The 21,818-nt window shown below is 49.0% G+C and overlaps 1 protein-coding gene across 1 annotated transcript in view; it reads left to right on the top strand.

The window, feature by feature from the left end:
* Positions 1 to 1,019: 1,019 nt before the first annotated feature.
* Slc9a1 (solute carrier family 9 member A1) overlaps positions 1,020 to 21,818 on the top strand; it is a 56,333-nt gene continuing 35,534 nt past the window's right edge. Inside the window, exon 1 of the mRNA XM_027937049.2 lies at positions 1,020 to 2,107. Coding sequence (XP_027792850.1) covers positions 1,771 to 2,107 — 337 coding nt within the window. The 5' untranslated portion in view covers positions 1,020 to 1,770. The remainder of the gene's footprint in view (positions 2,108 to 21,818) is intronic.

Below are 21,818 nucleotides of genomic sequence, written 5' to 3'. Positions count from 1 at the left end.
ACTCTGTGATCTTGAGCTAGTCACTTTGACTTTCTTTCTTTTTTAATTTTTTTTTTTGTATTTGTGTATGGACAGCATGCCTTTATTTTATTTGTTTATTTTTATGCAGTGCTAAGGATGGAACCAAGTGCCTCAAACATGTCAGGCAAGCACTCTGCCACTGAGCTACAGCCCCAGCCCCACTTTGACTCTCTTTACCTTAATTTACTCTCCTATAATAGAGGACAGCAATTCAGTTATTTCAAAACTTCTCACCCTAGTTGTATATTAGAAATTTTGAAAAAATTCACTTGCTGGGGCACCACGGTGGAACAATTGAACTTAAATCTCCCAAGGTAGATCCTAGGTAATTAATGGTATTTGGTAGTGTGTGTGTGTGTGTGTGTGTGTGTGTGTGTGTGTGTTTACTGGGAATTGAACCCAGGCGTGCTCTACCATTGATCACATCTCCATCCCTTTTTATTTATTTATTTTGAGACAGGGCCGCACTAAATTGCTGAGGCTGGCGTTCAATTTGCAATCTTCCTGCCTTGGTCATCTGAGTGGCTGGGGTTACAGATGTGTTCCACCACTCCTGGCTAGTAATGGTAAATATATATATATATATAAAGGCTTTCTAATGATTCCACCATTTCAGTAGTATGTCCTTAACTGGTTAGAAAACTGTGAAACAGACCTAAATAACTTGCTCAAGGTCACATGGTAACTAGATACATAAGATAATGTATCCTTCACAGTGTCATTGGGAAGCCTTCATAAGACTGCGGATGTAGATGTGAAAGATCTTTATAAACAGAACGGAATTTTGCCCCTGTTAGAATTTGTGGGTTCTGAACTTTTTTTTTTTCTTCCCATCTGACTTGGCTTCCTCTTCCTACATGATGCTTCCTCCCTCGGCGACAGGGGCCGCTGCGCCGAGCCGGCGCTGACAGGTCCCTCTAGCCCGCGCGCCGGCTGCTCGCTGGTGCCTATAAATTGCAGCGCCCGGCTTAGCCGGGCATCAGTCCGCTGCCGCCTGGGCTGAGGTCGGGGCTAGAGCTGGAGCCAGCCGTGGAAGAACTGCAACTGGGCCGGGGCGGAGCGCAGCGACGCGCCGGGGTCGCAAGGAGGGGCGTGTTGCTGCTGGCCCACAGCGAGCCCACCCCAGCCCGCGCCGAGGCACCTTCCCGCCAGGCCGCCTGCCTCCTCCTTCCGCCTCCCTCCATTTCCCCCGGAATTTCAGCCCGGTGCTCCTGGACCCCGGCCCTCCCCTGGGTGGAGAAGCTCCGGCCGCTTTCCCGCTTCACTCTTTTTCTCGCGGGCTGGGCTTCCAGTCCTCTGTCTCCTTTCCCTGGTCTCCCCCCCTTCCTCCTCTTCCTTTAGCTCAGGTTCCCTACCCCTTCCTCTAGTCTCAGCGCCTCAGTCACTTTCCTCAGCCAAAGGTCCCCAGTTCCTTTCCTCTTCCTTTCCCTTGCCCGGGGTCCAGCCTATCCTGTCCCTTCCTTATTCCCTAGGGTGCAGTCCCTCCCATTCCCCTCTCCCTGGCCCGGAGTTCCAGACCTTTTGGTCTTCTGTGGTCCCTTCTAGGTCCTTGTCCCTCTTCCCACAGTTCGGAGTCCAGTTGCAAACCCCGCCTCTCTCCACCCTCAAGAAGACTGCTTCCACGAAAATACTTCTAAAACATGAACTTTTCCTAGAGACTGCTCCAGTCTCTTTCCTCCCTGCAACCCATGCTCCAGGTCTTATTCTCACTTTACTAAGGATCGAGGCCTTCTGGGCTGAGGGAGCAGCATGATGCTTTTGTGGTCTGGTTTCTGGGGACCCTCTTCGCTTCGGATCTTCCCCTCCTTGCTGGTGGCGGTGGCCTTGGTGGGGCTACTACCTGTTCTCAGGAGCCATGCCAGCACCATCGGAGGGTCTGAGCCACCACAGGAACGCTCAATTGGGGATGTCACCACTGCCCCACCAGAGGCACCCCATCCAGAGAGCCGCCCTGTTAACCATTCTGTCACCGAACATGGCATGAAGCCGCGAAAGGCCTTTCCAGTCCTGGGCATTGACTACCCACATGTTCGCACACCCTTCGAGATCTCTCTGTGGATCCTGCTGGCCTGCCTTATGAAGATAGGTAAGTCCAATTTGCTTGATGCTACTGTCGCTGCCACTGCCACCAGACAAGTGAGCTTCTTGCCCCATCTCTTACCATTTGAGGCTGCCCAGGATTTACAGGTCTGAACTACTCCTATAAAGCAGGAGCCTGCACCCTGCCATCTTGGTTTTTCTCAAACTCCAGCTCTGGGCCTCTGTTCTGAGGCCTGTCAAGATTGGAACCTCCATTGTGCATGGGAGAGAGAGCAGGATTCAAGGATGGGACACTTTTGATACTAGGTATCTTCAGCAAGGCTTCCAGACCTGGCAGGTCTCCTCTGAATAAGCCAGACCCAGAGCCAGGCATCCAGCTATGTGTGAGACATAGAGAAGTGTCTTCTAGCAAGTGACACTTTTTACTCTGTCAACAGCATCCAGTACAATTTATTACCTACTTCACTGGAGGGTGTCCCAGGATGGAGTATATTTCTACTTGGCCTATCTGAGAGTTTGGGTATAGCAGAGACGTGGGTGCAAGGAACATAAGGGGTTCCCGTAGTCTCCCCTTCCTTGATCCCCAGGATGTTACCTGATAGTTTCTGGTGGCAGCAATGCCATCCTTTATACAGTTAATGAGAATTTCTGAAGGCTGTTTGGGGGTGGTAAGAGTGGAGGAGGTTGAAGCTTGGTCTGATCCCAGCTTACCCCAGGTTGGTATCTGGTTCTGCTCAAGGTGCTGCCTGGGCTGATATTTGCCACTTATTTATAGGAGAGGCATAGGGAGAAGGGTTAGGGGTGTTCTGATCTGAAGAGACTTTGAAAGGTCCCTCCTGGAGAATTGGGCTCACTGCCCAGCTTGAGCACCCTGTTCTGCTGGGTGATTGGTGGAACTCCCAGAGCCTGCGTAGCCCAGAAATTCCTGGAAGAGATGTCTAGGGGGGCTTTGCAAGCTGCCTTTGCAAGCTGCCTTTGCTTCCCAGCTAGCTATGGAAGACATGAGGTCCTGGGACTCTGCTCCCCTCTTTGCCTGATTTTTATTGGGCTTGGGGAGTTTTGAGACTTGGCAGGAAGCCTCCCAGCTATCCCAAGGACATGCAGGAGCTGAGAGCTGATGCCAGGCTGGTGTGAGGCAGGCTCTGGGACGTGCTGCAGGAATGAACTGGTGCCTCTGTTTTGATAGATCCAGGAGCTGGCTTCCTGGTGCAGGGCTTTGGTGCTGAGCCAGTCACAGTGGTGGGGCCTGGTCATGGAGCTGGGCCATCAGCACCTATACTCTGATGGTAGCCAGCTTCCTGGAAAAAATCAAGGACTGGACAAGGGGAACCATGTGTACTGATTCTGACATAAATTCATGACCTTGAAGAGCATGGGCCTTTTTCTGCAGGATTCACTTGTGCAATGGGCAAGAATCTTAACTGCTGTTTGAACATATCAATTGAGGCATTAAACCTTGTGTCTGAATTTGTTGTAAGACACTAAAGTGACCATGGTATGTCATTTGCTTGTGTGAGACCAGGAAGAGACCTCACAAATGCTATCTATAAATTGCTTCCTCCCTCTAATTCCCTCACCTTCCAACTACACCTGGCATTGTATGGGGCATTAGGGACTGGCACTTACACTGAGGGTTTCAGTGCCTGCTGCTGGGACAACAGTATGACCACAGAGATTCCACTCTAGGCAGTCTGAAGTTTCTGCCTGCAGGCCTGACGTGGCTTGACCTAATAGGGTCAGGCTGGGTCTGGCCTGCTTTGTTACCACCAGAGTGCTGGGCCCAGGACTCTGGGCAGCTGGAGAGCAGAGATGGTGCTGTGGCAAGGATATCAGTCTTGAAGTCCGGAAACCCAGCTTCTCATCCATCTTCCCTTTGTGACCTTGGGCCAGTCATGCTTCCACACCAGGCAGTTGATCTTTATGACCCTTTCTAGATCTGACATTTCTGCCATTCCCCTCACTGTGAAATCCTGGCAAAGTCACTTAACCTTGGGCCTCAGTTTTCCCATTGTAAAATGAGGAGGGTGGGTATGATCTCCTTTGCAGTTCCAAAAGTCTGTGTCTTTGGCTTGGAATGCATTTTTTTTCCCCCCTGCCTCTGAAAATAAGAGCACTAGCATCTGGCCATCTGGGGAAGAGAGTGGAGGGAAAGGTGGCCAGAAGATCTGAAGGGTTCCTGTTCAGACCCCCACCTCTTTTTTCCCCCTTTACCTTTGTATTGTAGAATTGAGGTTAGAGTTGAGGTTGCATTGTAGAATTCAGCTACCACTCTGCCACTTATGCTGTCTGAGCCTCAGTTTCCCCATGCATAAAATGGGAAATAAAGGCTGGGGGTGTAGCTCAGTGATAGAGCACTTGCCTAGCATGTCCAAGGCCCTGGGTTCCATCTGCAGCACCACAAAAAAAAAAAAAAAAAAAGGAAATAATGCTGTCTAGCTATAGTGCTACTGATGTGATGATGACATTAATTAATCCACATAAAACTGACTTTGTACACACAGGGAGGGCTCAGTGAGCAGCAGCTGCCCCTTGTAATATTTTAACCACATAATGCAGACATGACCCTGCCCTTTACAGTCTTCCTGCAAGGCAAGAGGATCACAAATCTCTTAATCCTAGGTTGCCACTGGATTTTCTTCCTTAAGGTTTCAAGGTTTTGGGTGTGTCCAGCTGACTATTCTTTCCTTTAAGCTGTCTTCCAGAGCTGGCCCTGGGAGGAGGGGAGATGGTACCAATTGCCTTGGGGAATAGGACTAGTGGGCTGACGCCGTGCTCTCTGCACTGTCAGATACCTGGGACCTTATTTCAGGGTCTTACCTATTCTCTATTCTCTCAACACCCCAGCGTGGGCAGGAGTTAGGTTGAAGTCCTCATTCTGTCAGCTTTGGCAGCTGCGTTCCTTGCAAGGTACCCCTCCTTTAAGAATGGAAAGTGCTGTGTGCAGTTTTCCTTCCTATCCTAATCTCAGCAGAGCCTCAAGGAGCCTTCTTGCAGAGGCTGGTGTGGGAGGGGCAGGGTCAGAGCTGCCATTCTAGAGTAATAGATGCCTATGGATTCTCTACTAACTTGGACTCAAGGGGTGACATTAGGCAAATCATTTCCTTCTCTGGGCCTTTTTAAAAAATCTCTAGGATAGTCAGGGATTCTTGTCTTTTCTTGATGGGGAGGGGCTGGTGGCACAAGGAAGATTTAGAGTATTGGGAGAAGTGTGAGAATGTCCCTAAGCCTTAAGGGCCATTCTCCACCTGCTTCCCATACTGTGGTTTGGCTCCTGCATGAATTCTGCTTTGTCCCAGTTCACCTGACTCCTAGGCAGTGCTGTTCTGAGGGAGAGCCTCACCCAGCTCACCACTGGCAGCACCCGCTATGTTGTTTGTCCATATTCCTGACCTGGAACTCCTGGCAGAGGCCCAGAAGCCCATAAAGCAGGTATTCATCTTGTCTTCTGAACAGGGACAAAAAAGGCTTCTTTTGTACCTTTATATCTTATAGCATTTTTGGTTTTGGTCTTTGTAAAATATATGCTGTCATTTCCTCCTTAGAAGAAGTCTGTGCACAGGGGAAATAAGGTCATTGTTGCCCACTTCACATGCATAGATATCAGGTCCAGCAACTGGTTTCCAGTAAAAATGAGGCTAGAGCTTGCCTCTCCCACTTCGAAAAAAGAGAGAGGAAGAAACAGCTTGAAGGTCACCTTGAAGTTGTTCAAGAAGTCCAGCAACTGTAATCCCAGCAACTTGGCAGGCTGAGGCAGGAAGATGCTGACTTCGAGGCCAGCAGCAGAAATTTAGCAAGACCCTGCCTCAAGATGTAGGGAGGTAGCTAGGTGGTAAAGCACCACTGTATTTAATCCCCAGTACAAACAAAACAAAACCCAGACAAGACTCAGTATAAAGGAAGAGGCATCTTTTTTCTCTTTGGGAAAACAACTGCCTGGCTGCAAGGTGGTGGGAGGGATGGGCTGGGGCTGTAGCTCAGTGGAAGAGCATTTGCCTAGCATGTGTGAGGCACTGGGTTTGATTCTCAGGACCACATATAAATAAATAAAATAAAGATCTATCAACAACTAAAAAACAAACAAACAAAAAACATGGTGGGAGGGAGATCAGCTGAGGCTTGGGAGGAAAGGATCAGGCAGGATGCATGTCTTCAGGAGTACCGGGGCACTGGGAGAGCCTTGCTTGGGCAGATGGCCTGGACTTCATTCAGCTGAGCACCCGTGAGGTTTGCCTTTCCTCTGTCTCAGCCAGCCGAGCTTATCCAGGTCTGGTATAAAGGGAAGATGTGGTCAGAAACCCTGGGCTGTCTACCCCTGCCACTGTCTCTTGGTGACTGTGGACTGTGGGGTTCATGCACATCATTTCTTGAATCAATGAGGTGAAGGTGCTGTTTCCACTTTCTAAGACTGAGGTGGAGATAGATTTGAGGTTGCCTAGTTCACTATAGTGACTTTCACAAGCTTCCTTCCTGTGTTAATTAACTTTCTGTCACCATATCAAAATAACTGAGATAATCAACTTATAAAGAGATTGACTTTAACTCATGGTTTTGGAGGTTCCAATACATGATTGGTTGGCCTTGTTGCTTTCGGCCTATGGTGAGGCAGCACATCGTGGCATGAATACTGCCTACCTCATAGTCAAGAAGGAAAAGCGGGGACTGGGGATATAGCTCAGTTGGTAGAGTGCCTGCCTCGTATGGCACAAGGCCCTGGATTTAATCCCCAGCACCACCAAAAAAAAAAAAGGAGAAGAGGACCAGGTGTGGTGGTGCACTCCTGTAATGCCAGTAGCTTGGGAGACTGAGGCAGGGGGATCGCAGGTTTGAGGGCAGCCTCAGCAGTTTGGCAAGGCCCTAAGCAACTTAATGGAACTATCTCTCAAAATAAAAAATAAAATCGTGCTGGGGGGCTGGGGATGTGGCTCAAGTGGTAGCGCGCTCGCCTGGCATGCGTGCGGCCCGGGTTTGATCCTTAGCACCACATACTAGATGTTGTGTCTGCTGAAAACCAAAAAATAAATATTAAAATTCTCTCTCTCTCTTAAAAAACAACAACAACAACAACAAAAAAAAAAAACGTGCTGAGGATCCTCAGTACCAAAAAAAAAAAAAAAAGGAAATGAGGGCAGAGGTCCCACAGTCCCCCTTCAAGGGCACACTCCCAGTGACCTGAAGATCCCCACTAGGCCCTATACTTTCTTAAAGTTTCCACGGCATCCCAATATCACTACTCTGGGACCTTTAACATATGGCCCCTTAGGGGACATTTAAGATTCAAACTATAGCAGTCCCCTTTGGGGAGGTCTTGCCAGCCCACTGTAGCCTGCAGCAATTGCTTTCCCTTTCTCCTCTGAACCCTTCTCCCTTATTGTTTATCCACAGCTTTGGCATTAGGCCTAGCCTGTCCTGTGACATCTCCCCCGTTGGGGGTGGGGGTTGTTTTTAATAATAATTACCATTTATTGAGTATCTGCAGAGTAGTGTCAGGCACTTTGTAAGAGTAATCTCATTTAATTCCTACTAAAATTCTAGGAGATAAAGGCTCTCTCTGTTTGGCAGATGAGGAAACAGCTCAGGGGTTAACTTCAGTGATGCTGAACTGCTGTTTATTTTCTGTTCGAGTATTGGCACAGCCTCCTGGAGGGGTGCAGCTGCGGCCTGCCTCTCACATTGCTCTCAGCAGATGTACATGGCCCTGTGCCGAGTGGTACCCAGCCCAAAGCACCTGCACTTGGGGACCGTAGGGCTCCCTCTATGGTGTGGGCAGATGTCCACAGTGGGAACTCTCTCCCTGCCTGAGAAAGCGGTGTTTTGCACCTGGCTTTGGGCCTGTCCTCTGTCACTGAATTTGTTGTGGATATGCACAAATCATGTGGTCAGGTTCTTGATGAAGACCCTGCCTGCTACCTTTCTGCTGGTAGCCTCTTAGCTGTCTAACCAGTGCTTGTTTCTTCCCTTCTTAGGCAGGGAAGTCATAAAGCTGTGTGTATGTATTGAAGGGGGGGGGGAATCTTATGACTATGACCTCTTATCTCTAAGCAGGAACAGTACTGGGCTGCTCTTGGTTACCCTCAGGGCCCAGCAGGATCCCCTGAGAGGGAGCCTTTGTGTTGGGAGCAGGTGGCACAACTTTCTTTAGCCCTACAAGGCAGGAGGAGTAGCCATTCCCATTAGTGCTATAATTTGTTTCCAAAACCCTTGCGTGTACAGGATTTAATTTTTTTTTTTTTACATCTCAGGAATCAGTCTTGGACTGTGACCTGCTTGATGTCACTTAGCAAGTAACTTGCAAAAGACACAATCCCTAGATATTTCACCTAAGGCCTTATCCTTTTTCCTCCCTGGCTAACATGCTGGGTTATTGTAAGGATCTAGGGGGCCGGGCATAGTGGCTCCTGCCTGTAATCTCAGTTACTCAGGAGGCTGAGTCAGGAGGATGGCAACTGTGTGAAGACAGTCTGGGCAATTTAGTGAGACCCTGTCTCAAAATAAGAAATAAAGGGCTGGGGTTGTGGCTCAGTGGTAGAGCACTCTCCTAGCACAGGTGAGGCCCTGGGTTTGATTCTCAGCACCATATAAAAATAAATAAATAAATTAAAGATATTGTATCCAACAATAACTAAAAAATAAATATTAAAAAAAATAAGAAATAAAAAGGATTGGGGATATAACTAACTTAGTGGTAGAGTGCTCCTGGTTTCAATCCCCAACACTACCCAAAAAAAGAAAAAAGAAAAAAACAGGTGGGGGAGGAATCCAGGGGAACCAGAGATCCAAAGGGGCCTTTTTTTTTTTGGTACCAGGGATTGAACCCAAGGGTGCTTAACCACTGAGCCACAACTCCAGCCCCTTTTATTTCTTATTTTGCGACAGGGTCTTACTAAGTTGCTTACAGCCTTGCTAAGTTGCAGAGGCTAGCTTTGAACTTGCCATTCTCTTGTCTCAGCTTCCTGAGCTGCTGAGGAAGCACTCTGGCTCACTCTCTTCTCTTCTCCTTCCTTCCTTCCTTCCTTCCTTCCAGTGGATTGGACTCAGGAATACTTTGCCTCTGATCTATATCCCTAGCTCTCATTTTTTATTTTGAGACAGAGTCTCACCAAGTTATTTATGGCCTAAGTTGCTGAGGTTGGCCTTGAACTTGGGATTCTTCTGCCTTGGCCTCCCAGGTTGCTGATATTATAGGCATGCACCCAGTCCAGGGGAACTTTGAAGAAAGTAGATGACCAGACATACCCACATTGGTAGCCTGCACGGTTGTCAGGAGGGACACCAGTTTCTCCTGTGGGAGGAAAGAACTGAAGGGGTTGGGTGGTCTGGAGTCCTGGCTGGATCAGCAGCAAGTGCACTGCATTTTTGTGAAGGAGTGTGGGGGCTGCAGTCACATGGAACAGTCATTCTCATAGCCCTTGTTTGTGAAACAGGAGACTTTATAAGTGGAGGGCTTTTACTTTCCCTCCACATGTTGTAGGCTTTCCAGAAGAGACAGGGGATGCAGGGAAGTAAGTTACAGTGAAAAACTTTCTAAATGGAAGTGGGGAGTTTGGAGGGGGTGATAAGCAAGGGATCTGACTTTTTTTTTTTTTTGGTACCAGGGTTTGAATCCAGAGGCTTTAACCACTGAGCCACATCCCCAGCCACCCCCACCCTTAAATTTTTTTTTTTTTTTTCCTTAGAGACATGGTCTCTCTCAGTTGCTTGGGGCCTCTCTAAGTTGCTGAGGCTGGCTTTGAACTTGTGATCCTCCTGCCACAGCCTCCCAAGTTGCTGGAATTACAGCCTTGTGCCACCGTGCCTGCCCCCTTTTTTTTTTTGTGGTGCTAGGGCTTGAACCCTGGGCCTCATATATGCTAAGCCTGTGCTTTACCACTGAGCTACACCTCTAGCCCTGATCTTAGCTCTTTGCTGCCCTGCTGTGTGATCTTAGGCAAGATATAACTTCTCTGAGCTCCTCTCTCCTAATTTGTAATATTTTTGTTAAGTATTTGCTTAAGAAAAAAAAATTTTTGAGACAGCCTTGCTATGTTGCCCAGGCTGATGTCAAACTCCTGTGCTCAGGTGATCCATCTTACCATCTCAGCCTCCCAACTAGCTGAGACTACAGGTGTGTGCAGCCTCGCCCAGCTTGTTAAATATTTGTTAATTACATTAGCTACCATTTATTGAGCTGTTTCAGAGATTGTGTCAGGTACTTGCACAGCTAGAAAATATTGGGGTTTAAGTCCAGATATGTATGACTTTGCAGCTCATGTTCTTTTTATCGTAATGCCCTGATTTCAAGAGCCTTTCAGTATAGAAATTTAATTTTTCCTGTAATCATTCTAGAGGCTTGCAGGTTTGTCCGTTTTCTGTTGATTGCTTCTTGGATTTGGGGGAAAAAATTGTGACCTACTCGAAGTCCCACAGTGAAGAAATTTTCTATCTCAGAAGTAATGGGGGCTGGGGATGTGGCTTAAGCGGTAGTGTGCTCGCCTGGCATGCGCGGGGCACTGGGTTCAATCCTCAGCACCACATAAAAAATAAAATAAAGATGCTGTGTCCACCGAAAACTAAAAAATAATATTAAAAAAATATTAATTTAATTAATATTAAATATTAAAAAAAAAGAAGAAGAAGTAGTGGTATTCCTGAACACACAGGAGTGACAGGGACGTGGAACTAAGGGCCTCAGGCTGCTTTGGGAATGCAGCCTGTGCACAGCTGGATGGCCTGCCTCCTTCCCCCCTCCTCCCGTTACCTGCCTTCCCCACTCTCCCCCTTTCCTTCTGAGGCAGGCAGAGAAGCCATGCTCAGCAAAGCTGAGACCTAGGTTATTCCTGAGTCATCCATCGCCTGTGTGGGCCGCTTCTCGCAATGCTCACTCCCCCTGCAAATGTCTGAGTCAGACGTGTCTCCCCAAGGTTGTCTGCACACACCGCACTGGGCCAAACCGTCTCTTTAGATGCCAATAAACATCAACTGATACTTTAAGGCAGCCTGTGATTATATGTGGGTATTTTTAATCTTATGGGCTAATCTAATTTTAACTGAACTAAGTTTTGGGTTGGGTCTGGATCAGTGGGCTGTCCCCATTCCCTAGAATCATGCTGATTTCATTTCCTTTCCCCTAAAGCTCATCCAACATGCAGTACCAATTTGGGGGGTTATTAGACCCTAGACCTGAACCGTGAATTCTAATACAATTTGCTACAAATCTGGAGTTTCCCAGATTATCGCAGCAAGATCTTTTTGCAACAGTATGTCCTTAAGTAGCTCTGACAATGATTCAGGGTGGAGAGAGGTTTTTTTTCCTTCCTAGGCTCTTGGAGGATTCTTACCTGTAAGCTGGACTGGGCCTTCCACACAGTTCTGAGCCTTTTTGAAATCAGGGCATTGAAGACGGACGTGTGACATCACAGCTGTGAGGCGAATCCCACAAATTCACCAAAACAATAATAGCTAATACTTACACAGCACTTGCTGTGGGCCAGGTAAAGCTCAGGAAGACCCTGTCTTTGTGCTGGCCAACTAGGACCGAACAGCCAAGAAGCAGGTTCGAAGAGGCATGGCAGCTGTAATCAGCAAGCAAGCATTAGCGTGTGGCCACTGGGAACTAAGAAGAGTGAAACCCAGGCCCTGCTCAGTAGGAGCTTCCAGTCAGTTTAGGACTATACAAGAAGGGACAAGTTGAGACAAGATGTGATCTGTGCTGAGGGCTGGGCTGACTCCTGGCAGAGGCAAAGTTCAGAGGGAGCCAGCAGTGCGTGAGGGGTGGGGTGTTAAGAGAAAGGCCTCTTGTAGGAGTTGGCACTTGAGCGGGGTCTAGAAGGAGGGAAGGAATTGGATAAACAGGCTATACTTAGTATCTGATTCCATAAGAATGTGAACCCCTTGAAGACAGAGCCTTTGTGTTCACTTTCTGCATTTTTAAAAATTGTTGTTGTTGTTTTTTCTTCCTTTTTTTGAGGGTCTGGGGATGGAACCCCAGGACCTTGACCATGCTAGGCAAGCACTCTACCACTGACCTACATCCCCAGCCCTGTTTGTTCACTTTCTTATCTGTGTACGGCACAGAGCAAGGGCACTGCAAATATTTAGGAAGTGAATGAAGGAAGGAACACAGGACTGATGTCCATGTGGACATAGGGTCCATGCAGAGATTGGGACACAGAGAAAACCAGGTCGACTGCTCTGAGAGGAGGGAGAAAAGGGGTCCAGGGGCTCTCTGGCGCCAGGCTGACTTCCAGGCCAGGAATTTAACCAAAAGTGACAGTCATAGAATGATGCTTTAGGTGTTAACTGATGTCTAAGTGGTGCTGCGGTGGCCACCTCCCTCCTGGGCCTGGCTCTAATGGAGGGTCTTTAAGGGCATCCTCTTTGGGCTGGGTGGGGTCCCTCTAGGAAGTTCTGTTTAGTCTGCCCTCCATCTGTGTAAGTAAAAGTGAGATACCAGAACTTCCTTAGGGAGCTGCTGAGAGGCCTAATTGAATTAAGCTCTTCCTGAGAAGTTTCCTCAAGCCATAAACTGCACTGTGACCATGAATTAATGAGACCAATGCCCATAAACTGTATAAGAAGACAGTCTTGTTAATTTATAGTTGTTCCTAGACAGGTTTACTTATGGCTTACCTTTGTTTGGGGGGGGGGGGCTGGGGATTAAACCCAGGGGCACTTAACCACTGAGCCACATACCTAATCCTTTTTATTTTTAATTTTGGGACAGGGTCTTGCTAAGTTGCTTTGGGCCTTGCTAAACTGCTGAGGCCAGCTTTGAATGGCAATCCTCCTGTCTCAGCCTCCTGAATCACTGGGATTATAGGTGTGCGACACTGTGCCCAGCTTTGTGTTTGTGTTTTTGTGTGTAATCAGAGGACTAGAGTCAGAGTCTATATGGTAGATTTTTATTTGTTCATTTGTTTGTTTTGAGGAACCCAGGGGCCCTCTACCACTGAGCTATATCCCCAGCTCTTTTTAATTTTTATTTTGAGACAGAGTCTTACTAAATTGCCCAGGCTGGCCTTGAATTTGTGATCCTCCTACCTCAGCCTCTGAGTTTCTGAGATTATTGGTGTGCACCACCGTGCCTGGCTGGAAGATTTATTTTTACATGAATAAATAAAACATGTAAAATAGAACAGCAGAGTAAAACCCAGCAATAGTATAGAGGAGAATTAAAGTGAAAAGTAAGTCTTTCTCTTGATCTCCCTGACTGTCCCCTCTATCATACTCCCTAGATGTTACCACTTTTAACTGTCTTGTACATCTTTTTTGGTATTCCCCATGCATATTTGAGCATGTGAGTGTGTGTTCTTGGGGGCAATTTTTTTTTAAATATTTATTTTTTAGTTGTAGTGAGACACAATACCTTTTTATTTTATTTATTTTTATGAGGTGCTGAGGATCGAACCCAGGGCCTCTCACATGGTAAGCAAGTTCTATACTGCTGAGCCACAACCCCAGCCCCAAATTTGGTTTTTATAAAGCCACTTGTAAAGAGCTCTAGGCTGGGAATTAAGGACCTGGGACCTAGTCCTGGATCCTCCTCTTTCCTTCATGTGACTGTGGTCAGTTATTTTGCCTCCCTGGGTCTTAGTTTCCCTGTCTATTGATTTCACTGTAGAAAGCTCTGGGGGCTTTCCAGCAGGAAGGCCTGTCAGTTTAGGGGAGCCCCTGCTCTGGTGGGGCCTGAGCAGACTGTGAGGCACTTGGAGGGAAATTCCACAGCCTCATCCTTTGAGGTTAGGCCAAGGCCATCATGGAGTCCTGGCTTCAAAGCACAGAATTCTTGAGTGTAGGTTCATGGTCATGTCTGACTCCAACTCATGCTTGGGCTTAAAGAAATGGGGGACGTAAAACAACACATAAGGGAGAAAGTACAGGTAGGAAATTGTGTGGTTCAGGCTGGGGGCGGGGTGTCAGAGAAGAGTGGGAGAGATGAGGGAAGCTTCTGGAAGGAGATGGTCTAAAGAATGGGCCAGGAGAGGAAAGGAACATCGTTCAGCAGTGGTTGCTAAGGGATTCTGGCCTAGATGGGAGAAGGGACTGGCTGATCTGCTGTTCTTCTGGGATCTACATTTCTAAATTTCTTTGAGTCATGCTTCCTCCAGAATAGTCACACAATTGTGTATGTGGGCCTTTGTCAGGGAGACAAGGCCTGTAGTAGCCCCAGGTTCTGAAGGTTAAGTTCTTCCTTTTGTGCTGTGGGAAAATGAAAAAGGATAAAGGACAAGATGGCCTGGAATGGCCCCTTGAACAAAGTGTTTCTTGATCCTGGATTGAGTAGTATTTGCCTGAGAGACTGCGGAACACCCTCAGGGAAAGGGGAATGAGCCCCTCAGAAAAAGCAGGCTGTGTCCTGAGGGAAGAGAAGGCAAATGACTCCTTAGAGAAAACCTTTTCCGAGTTGGGGATTAAAGACATGAGCAGGTTCCTCCTGCACTGTGCAGCTGGGAAGGTACCTGGCTTCCCTCTACCCCTTGGGGCGGCTGCGTTGCTATGGTGAGTTGACTCACCCCCCAGGTGTGGCTCAGGTGTCCTGCTCTTTTTCTTAAAGTGGCTGGGGCCCAAATACATCTCTGAGTCCCTGTGAGGGGAACAGCCTCCTTGGAGACAGCAGATTCAAGGGACAGCTTCAGAAGGAGGGTAGACTTGGGGTGGTGATGGTGGTCAGGGGCACCCCAGGAAGCACTGACTTGCCTCTGCTTCTTCTTGAACCAAAGATCCCACTCTCTGTTCTTAACTTGTTTCTGGGAGTGAGAGTATAAAATATTCTAACTCTAGAAGGTTAGCGGTAGAAAGAATCTTCTCTCAGCCTGAGGCCCCCAGGCCTAAAGGGAGAGTGGGATATTTTGAACCAGTCCTTTCATTTTCCATTTAAGGCCCAGAGCGGACTGGCCCTGGGCCACACATGAACTAATGGCAGAGGCAGGGCCTTCTCTAACTCAGGGGTCTCTAGACAGTAGGACCTACACAGTGGACTAAGAGGCAGTGTTGTGGTCTTTGACCTGGATGTTGGTATCTAAGCATTGGCAAATCTCAGGTTTTCCAAAAAAGGCAGCATCCTGCTGGGATGGTACCTATCAGGGAACAAGGAAACCCCTGGGCTTTGGCCACTCTGATCCTTATAGCAGAACCAAGTGCAGGGCTCAGGACCTCTGAGCCAGCCCAGAGGCTTTCCCTCAGCCATTGACTCCCTCAGGCCTAGAGCCTGCCACAAGCCAGTGTTAAGTTGGGTGCTGTGCTTTTTATAGTATCTTTGCCATTAAACAAAATCCTATCTCCTGGGTCCCCTGCCAGGCCCCACAGGAATCTGGATGCTGTACCAGGTAGGCAGGATGCCAGCGTGGGGTGGGGCCCAAGACTGAGGTTACAGCTTGATGGGGGAGGGGGAGCAAGCACCCTTTCCACCCTCCCCTTACTGACTCCACCCTACCTGGCTGTATAGATGCAGATCCTTTTCTTACAGAGCTCAGGGACTGATCTGAGGAGTGCAAAAGAGACATAGAATAGTCAGGCAGTAGACAGTGAATGGGACTTGAGGTGCAGGCGGGATTCTATGGTTTAGAGTAGGGAGAGAGATCTTGCCACTGCGAGGATTAGAAGAAGCTTTATGAAGTGACCATTGAGATAGGTCTTGAAGGATAGCTAGGGTGTCAGTGAGATGCTTGGAGAGCTCCCTGGGCCTGGTCAGAAGCTTCTACCTGGGACAGAAGGGTCCCAGAGCAGTTACCTTTGGAAACATGCTCACAAGCATGGTGGTTAGGAACCCAGGCTTTGCAGCCCAACAGACCTGAGTTCAAACTCAGTACCACTGCTTTTGGCATTGTGACTTTGAGCAAGTCACTTATCCTCATTGAGTCTCAATTCGATCATCTTTAACATGGGGTAACACAGCCGGAAGGGATGTTGGAAGGATTCAGAGTACCCGTGTAAGATGGGTAGTACAGAGTTTGGCACATCCAGAACACAAGATAAATGGTGGCTTTTGGGATTAGGAAGAAGAGAAATGCAGGCTGTTTTCCTGGTTGTTGACTTCTCGGTGTCCTGCTTTATATGCAGTGATGCTAGAGGTGAGGTGGCTATGGATAAAAAATATTGATCCTTTTGATGAATATACCCCTAAGGTAGGTAGAGCACTTTATTATATGTATTAGGAAACTTTTTTGGGTGGGGGATGCTGTTGATTCCACTGCCTTGCACATGCTAAGCACATGCACTACCACTGAGTTATGTACCAAGGCCCTTGGGAAACCTTTTGAGGAAGATGCAGTTATTGCTCCTCCCACACACCTTTTTTTTTTCTTTAGTACTGGGTATTAAACCCAGGGGTGATTTACCACTGAGCCACATCCCTGGCCCTTTTTATTTTTTTTACTTTGAGATAAGGTCTCTAGGTTGTTTAGGGCCTCAAAGTTGCTGAGGCTGGCCTTGAATATGTGATCCTCCTGTCTCAGCCTCCCGAGTCACTGGAATTATAGGCATGCACCACTGCATCCAGCTGTTATTCCCTTTTTTTTTTTTTTCCAGTTGTCAATGGACTTTATTTAATTAATTTATTTATACGCGGTGCTGAGAATTGAACCCAGTACCTCACACACACTAGGTGAGTGCTCTGCCACTGAACTACCACCCCAGCCCTTTTCCCTTTTTTTTAATAAATGTGGAAGCTGAGGCCCAGGGGTTAGGTGGGTTAGGTGGGTTAGGGTTAGGCGACTATAGCACAGTTGACCCCAGAGCCAGGACTTCTCATTCCAAGTCCAGTGCTATCTCCCACATAGCGTTTATGTTACATTATGCCACCTCGCTGTAGTAGCAAGCCTGGAACATTTAATGAGTAAATCAGTAACTACTATATGACAACCTGATGTATAGCTAAAAACACCCAATTGTGCAAAACAGATAATGGCTTTAAAAATAGGCCCAGCCGTGGTAAGTGTCAGGTGAGCTATACCAGTTAAGGGCAGGAGGTTCTGCCACTAGCTGTGTCACCCTTTTTGAGCCTCATTTTCCCCAGTCAAATGTGGTCAGGTCCATCAAGTCCTGAGCACTGTGAGGATTTAGTAGTTGGAGCTGCCACACTAGCCTTTTAGCATTAAAGGAAGAGAGGAGGGTGGAGTTTAAGTATGTGAGCCAGAGGGCAGTAGAGTATGAATGTCACCAGTGGTGGGGGTGGGGCTACAAATAGGGTCTGAGCTGAATTTTGGTCTTTAGTTGGGGGGGATGGAGACATACACTCAGCAAACATTGACTTGAGCTGATAAAGGTGCTGAAGATGGAAGGTGAACAAATGTAATCCCAGCCTCAAGGGAGAGGCCGACACGAAAACATCATTTGTGGTGTTCTGTGAAGTGCCGCAGCAGGGGCCCACAGAGTGCTGGTGTTCTGGAGGGAGCTTCAGGGGAGTCTTCCCAGAGCTCTGAGCTGGGTCCTGAAGGTTAAGTAGGAGTTTGCTCAGCTCACGTAGAGAGAGAACTGGAGAGAGGCACAGAGACATGAACAGCACAGAGCAGAGGTTGTGCGGAACCATTCCCCTTGGTCTTTTGAAACCCAGTGGGATATTTCCAGCCCTTCCACCAAACTCATCTCACCCACCTACTTGGCTAGCAGAGAGGGCAAAGGTGCTCAGCCACACTTGTGGTGGTGAGCGGTTGTGATGGGTGTCACTCTATGGGGGCAGTGAGGAAGGAGCTGCCACTAACTGAGTCCCTGCCAGTGACTGGCCTTGTGCTGAGGGCTCCACATGGGACATCACACTGCCTCATCTTCATACAACCCCGAGGATGCAGGCATGACATCTGCCTTTAGCCAGCTTGTAGTTACATTGGAAAAGTTAAGTAGGGAATAATAAGTGCTTGGTGTTTGCTGTGCTATTCTGCTCAAAGCACAGGAGGCCTCCAGGGATGGGCCCTATGTGGTTGGGAGAGGCAAAAGCCTTGGTGCAGGAATCTTGCCAGATCCCATAAGAGCGGGGGGGGGGGGGGGGGGGGGGAGGGCGGTGGGTGCTGGGCACAGTGGCGCAGGCCTGTAATCCCAGTGGCTTGGGAGGCTGAGGCAGGAGGATCATGAATTCAAAGCCATCCTCAGCAAAAGAAAGGTGCTAAGCAACTCAGTGAGACCCTGTCTCTAAATTAAATACAAAATTTACAATAAATAAAAAAATATATAATAAAATACAAAATATACAAACCGATATGAAAAATTGTGTTCTATATGTGTAATAAGAATTGTAATGCATTCTGCTGTCGTATTTAAGAAAATAAAATCAATTAGATTAAAAAAAAATTGGGCTGGGGAATGTGGCTCAGTGGTCGAGTGCCCCTGAGTTCAATCCCAGTACCAAAACAAAACAAAACAAAAAAAAGGAGCGGGGCTGAGCAGGTGAGAGTCACAACAGCAGCTGAGTCTCAGAGCAGCCAACGTGGGTGACCAGTTGGAAGGATACCTAGCCAGCTGGGGCCAGGGGGAAAGTTGGGGATCAGTGAGAATAAGATTGGTCAGGTGGCTTCATCTGGATTGCTGTGCATCCAGACTTCAGCCAGAAGGGTGTGGCCTTGGCCAGGGCTCCTCGGGCCAGTGAGAGCATGGCCTCGCAAGTCAAAGGCTTGCCCCTGTGCTGCATTTTTACACCTGCTGTCCCTGTCCATGCCATGATCATCTCATGGTGACTCCTGTGGCTGCCGGAGTGGTTTCCCAGCTCCATTCCTGCCTGGATTCATCAGCTCCACGGGCAGCCAGATGGGAGTCTGTAGAAGTATAAACCAGAACATGCTGTTCCCTGCTGAAAACCTTTCTGACACTTCCTCATGGACGTGGGATGGAATCCAAGACCATGTGGCCTGCAGCTTTGTCATCATTATCCTCTCTCCTCTCTCCCCTGAACCACACCAGCCTTCCCATGTTCCTCTGACACAGTGTCCCTTGCCAGGCCCCTTTTTCCATGCAGCTGTGGCACTTGCTTGTCCCCCACCCTGGAATACTGTCCATAGACTGTCTCAGGCTGATGTTCTCATTCAGGCGTCAGTCACATGTCTTCTCTTCAGAGGGGCCTTCCTGCTCACCCAGGCTAATATGAGCACAACCAGCCAGCTTCCTCGCTCCAAGGGCCAGACTCTCTTCTGGATGCTGAGAACACAGCCAGGGGCAAGACGGAAGAGGCCCCTGATGGCAGGGGGCTCACGTGCCGGCATGGAGTAGTGGATGGACTTGACAGTACCAGGCAGTGATAAGTATCCCAAAGGAGATAACTACGAGAGGGAGGTGGGGGCTACTTTGGATGGTCAGCGAAGGCTCTCTAAGGAGATAACTGAAAGATGGAAGGATCCCACCTGAAAGACTAGGCCCCTGAGAAGGGTGCGTTTGAGGAAGCTGGAGTGGAGTAAGAGGGGAAGCGTGGGGTGAGAGTGGAGGGGAAGACAGGGCCAGGCCATATGGGGCCTGTGGGCCTCTGGTTGGGTGTTAGAGTCGATGTCAGAGGCCGTGAGGTGCTCTTGAAGGATTTTGAGCAGTCTTGCATGATCTGACCAGCTGCAAGTCAGTTGAGGTATTGGCTGGGGCTCCAGTGAAAATATCAAAGTGCTCAAAGAACCTGTAAAGCAGAAGCTGGATCCTATTGCAGGTGCAACTGGCAGCATGCTACGAGCAAAGCAGGTCCCTGCCCACCGGCACCTTAGCCTGGGCTTGTGGGACAGCAGAGTAAGCTTCCAAATATCTCTGGCCAGGCCAACAGCGGGGCAGGAGCACCAGCCTAGGAGAACTGCTCCCCAGGAGGCAAGAGGGAGCTGGGACAGAGAGCGAGGCCATAAGGACACATGGCTAGCTGGGGTGCCAGGCTCTACAAAACTCTTGCTGGCCACCCCCTCTCCTGCCCAGTCTCAGGGCTGGTCAGCAGGCAAATGGTCGTCAGATACGTCATGTCAGAGATGGGGCACTACAGAGCTCTAGGATCTGGTTCAGCTCTCCCCAGCTGAACCTAGTGGCCATGGCCTGAGGTTGTCGAGGTCAGAGATGGGCAGACTAGAATCAGAGATCAGATGTTAGAGTCAAGAGGTACAGGGTCCAGAAAGCCTAATGGAAGAGACAAGGGTTTGGGAACCAAAGTCTTGGCTTTTGCCTTTGTGGCCATGTGGACCCCAGGAGGTTACATGAGCACGTCGAGGAGAGTGCGTAACAGGCTCATAAATGTTTGGTGAACAATGACAGAGCCTGGCCCACCCCCTCACCTTACAGAGGAGGAAGCAGAAGGCCAGAGCGGAAGTGACTTGCCCAAGAGCTGCAGCAGCTGGTAGCAGAGCTGGGGTTGAGCTCAGCATTCTCAAACCCCAGCCTGGGCCCTTCTGCCATGATGCAAGTGGCCCTCCTCTCCCACCCCATTCCCTCAGAAACAGTTCTTCCTTCTGGAGAGGAAGGTGGTTTTCCCTGGCGTCCCACCTTTCCAGCTTGCCTCTGTGCACCTACTATGCATCGGGCGCAGCTGTGGGAGGTGGTTCCCAGCCTCGAGGCACTCACACTCGTGTGGGAGGCAGATGTAAACAGCTAAAGTACAAGGCAGTCAAAATGACACAGGGACGCAGCACAGTGCAACGTGGGCCCTGGTGGCAGACAGGTCTTGGTAGTCTGCTGCTTAGAATGTGTTGGTGACAAGTGTGAACCTAGGTTAGAACCAATCAAGGAGGTCTCAGATTCAGTGCAGAGGAGTTGGGACTCTGCAGATGGTGGGGACTGTAGTTGTTTTAGGGGGAGGCTTGACTGTGGCTGGCCCTGATTAGGACTGAGGCTGTCCTGGCAGGTGGAAAACGGACTAGACAAAGTTTTCTCCCCGTGTTCTTGGCTCTCAGAGTTTTCCGCCTCCTCCCTCCATGGATAATTATCCTTCCTAAGAAACTGATCAGATGGGAAGCTGCAGGAAATGGTTTGGGACAGGGATTGTGTAGGAGTTGGGGGGAGAGTGGAGAGGATGTCGCAGGAGAGGGGGACCTGTGCCAAGCAGCAGGAGGTGGCTCCCTTCAGAAGGGGAAAGGAAGGGGGAGAGAAGCCTGGGCAGGGGTGGGAATGCAAAGCAGGATGCAGGTGGCTCTGAGGGCTGAGTCCCTCTAATTCCTCTGGTCTTGATCTCTGGTCAGGGAGAGGGCTGAGGCTGACTGGCAGGATCTGGTTTTTCTGGGTCAACAGAAGCTGGGGTCCTCATGGAAAGTGTGAGGCTCTGTCGCCCAGAGGCCAGACTGTTTGGCCAGGTGTTGGAGCCAAGCCCAGGCCAGCTGTACTGTTTACCTGTTACCTGGCTTGTGGGCCCTGGTCTTTCACATCTGAAATCTCATTCATGTGACCAGAGCCTCTTGTGAGTGGTGGGCATGACTGGGCACCCTCTCCTGGAACAGAGCCACCCTCCTCCTGCCCCATCTCCCAGGATACCCAAAGCTTTTTAGTGCGGGACTGACTGTGGCCCCCATTTGGTCTCACTGACTAAAGGGTAGCTCTCAGTGTGCTGGAGCTTCTGGAGAGCCTGGCTCCGCTTAGGACCTGAAGCACAGTGGCCAGTGACTGACTGACTGCAGGAGTAAGTGGCTGTACACATCTGAGCCCAGGAGTAAGGTGGCCTCCACAGGGGCGTGCATGATGCCACAGGGGGAGATTCAAGGCATCCTCTGGGCAGTCAGGGCTCAATGTAGCCTGATAACTTAAGATCATCAGAGTCCAATAGACCTGGTTTGAGTCCCAGCTCCACTACCTGCCAGCTTTGTGACCACAAGCTGATAATCTGACCTCCAAGTATCATTTTTCTGCAG

The sequence above is a fragment of the Marmota flaviventris genome, chromosome 10 (assembly GCF_047511675.1).
Source record: "Marmota flaviventris isolate mMarFla1 chromosome 10, mMarFla1.hap1, whole genome shotgun sequence".
NCBI classification, from domain to species: Eukaryota; Metazoa; Chordata; class Mammalia; order Rodentia; family Sciuridae; genus Marmota; species Marmota flaviventris.
The sequence above is the reverse complement of the archived record's forward strand: the minus strand, read 5'-3'. Positions and strand labels throughout refer to the sequence as shown.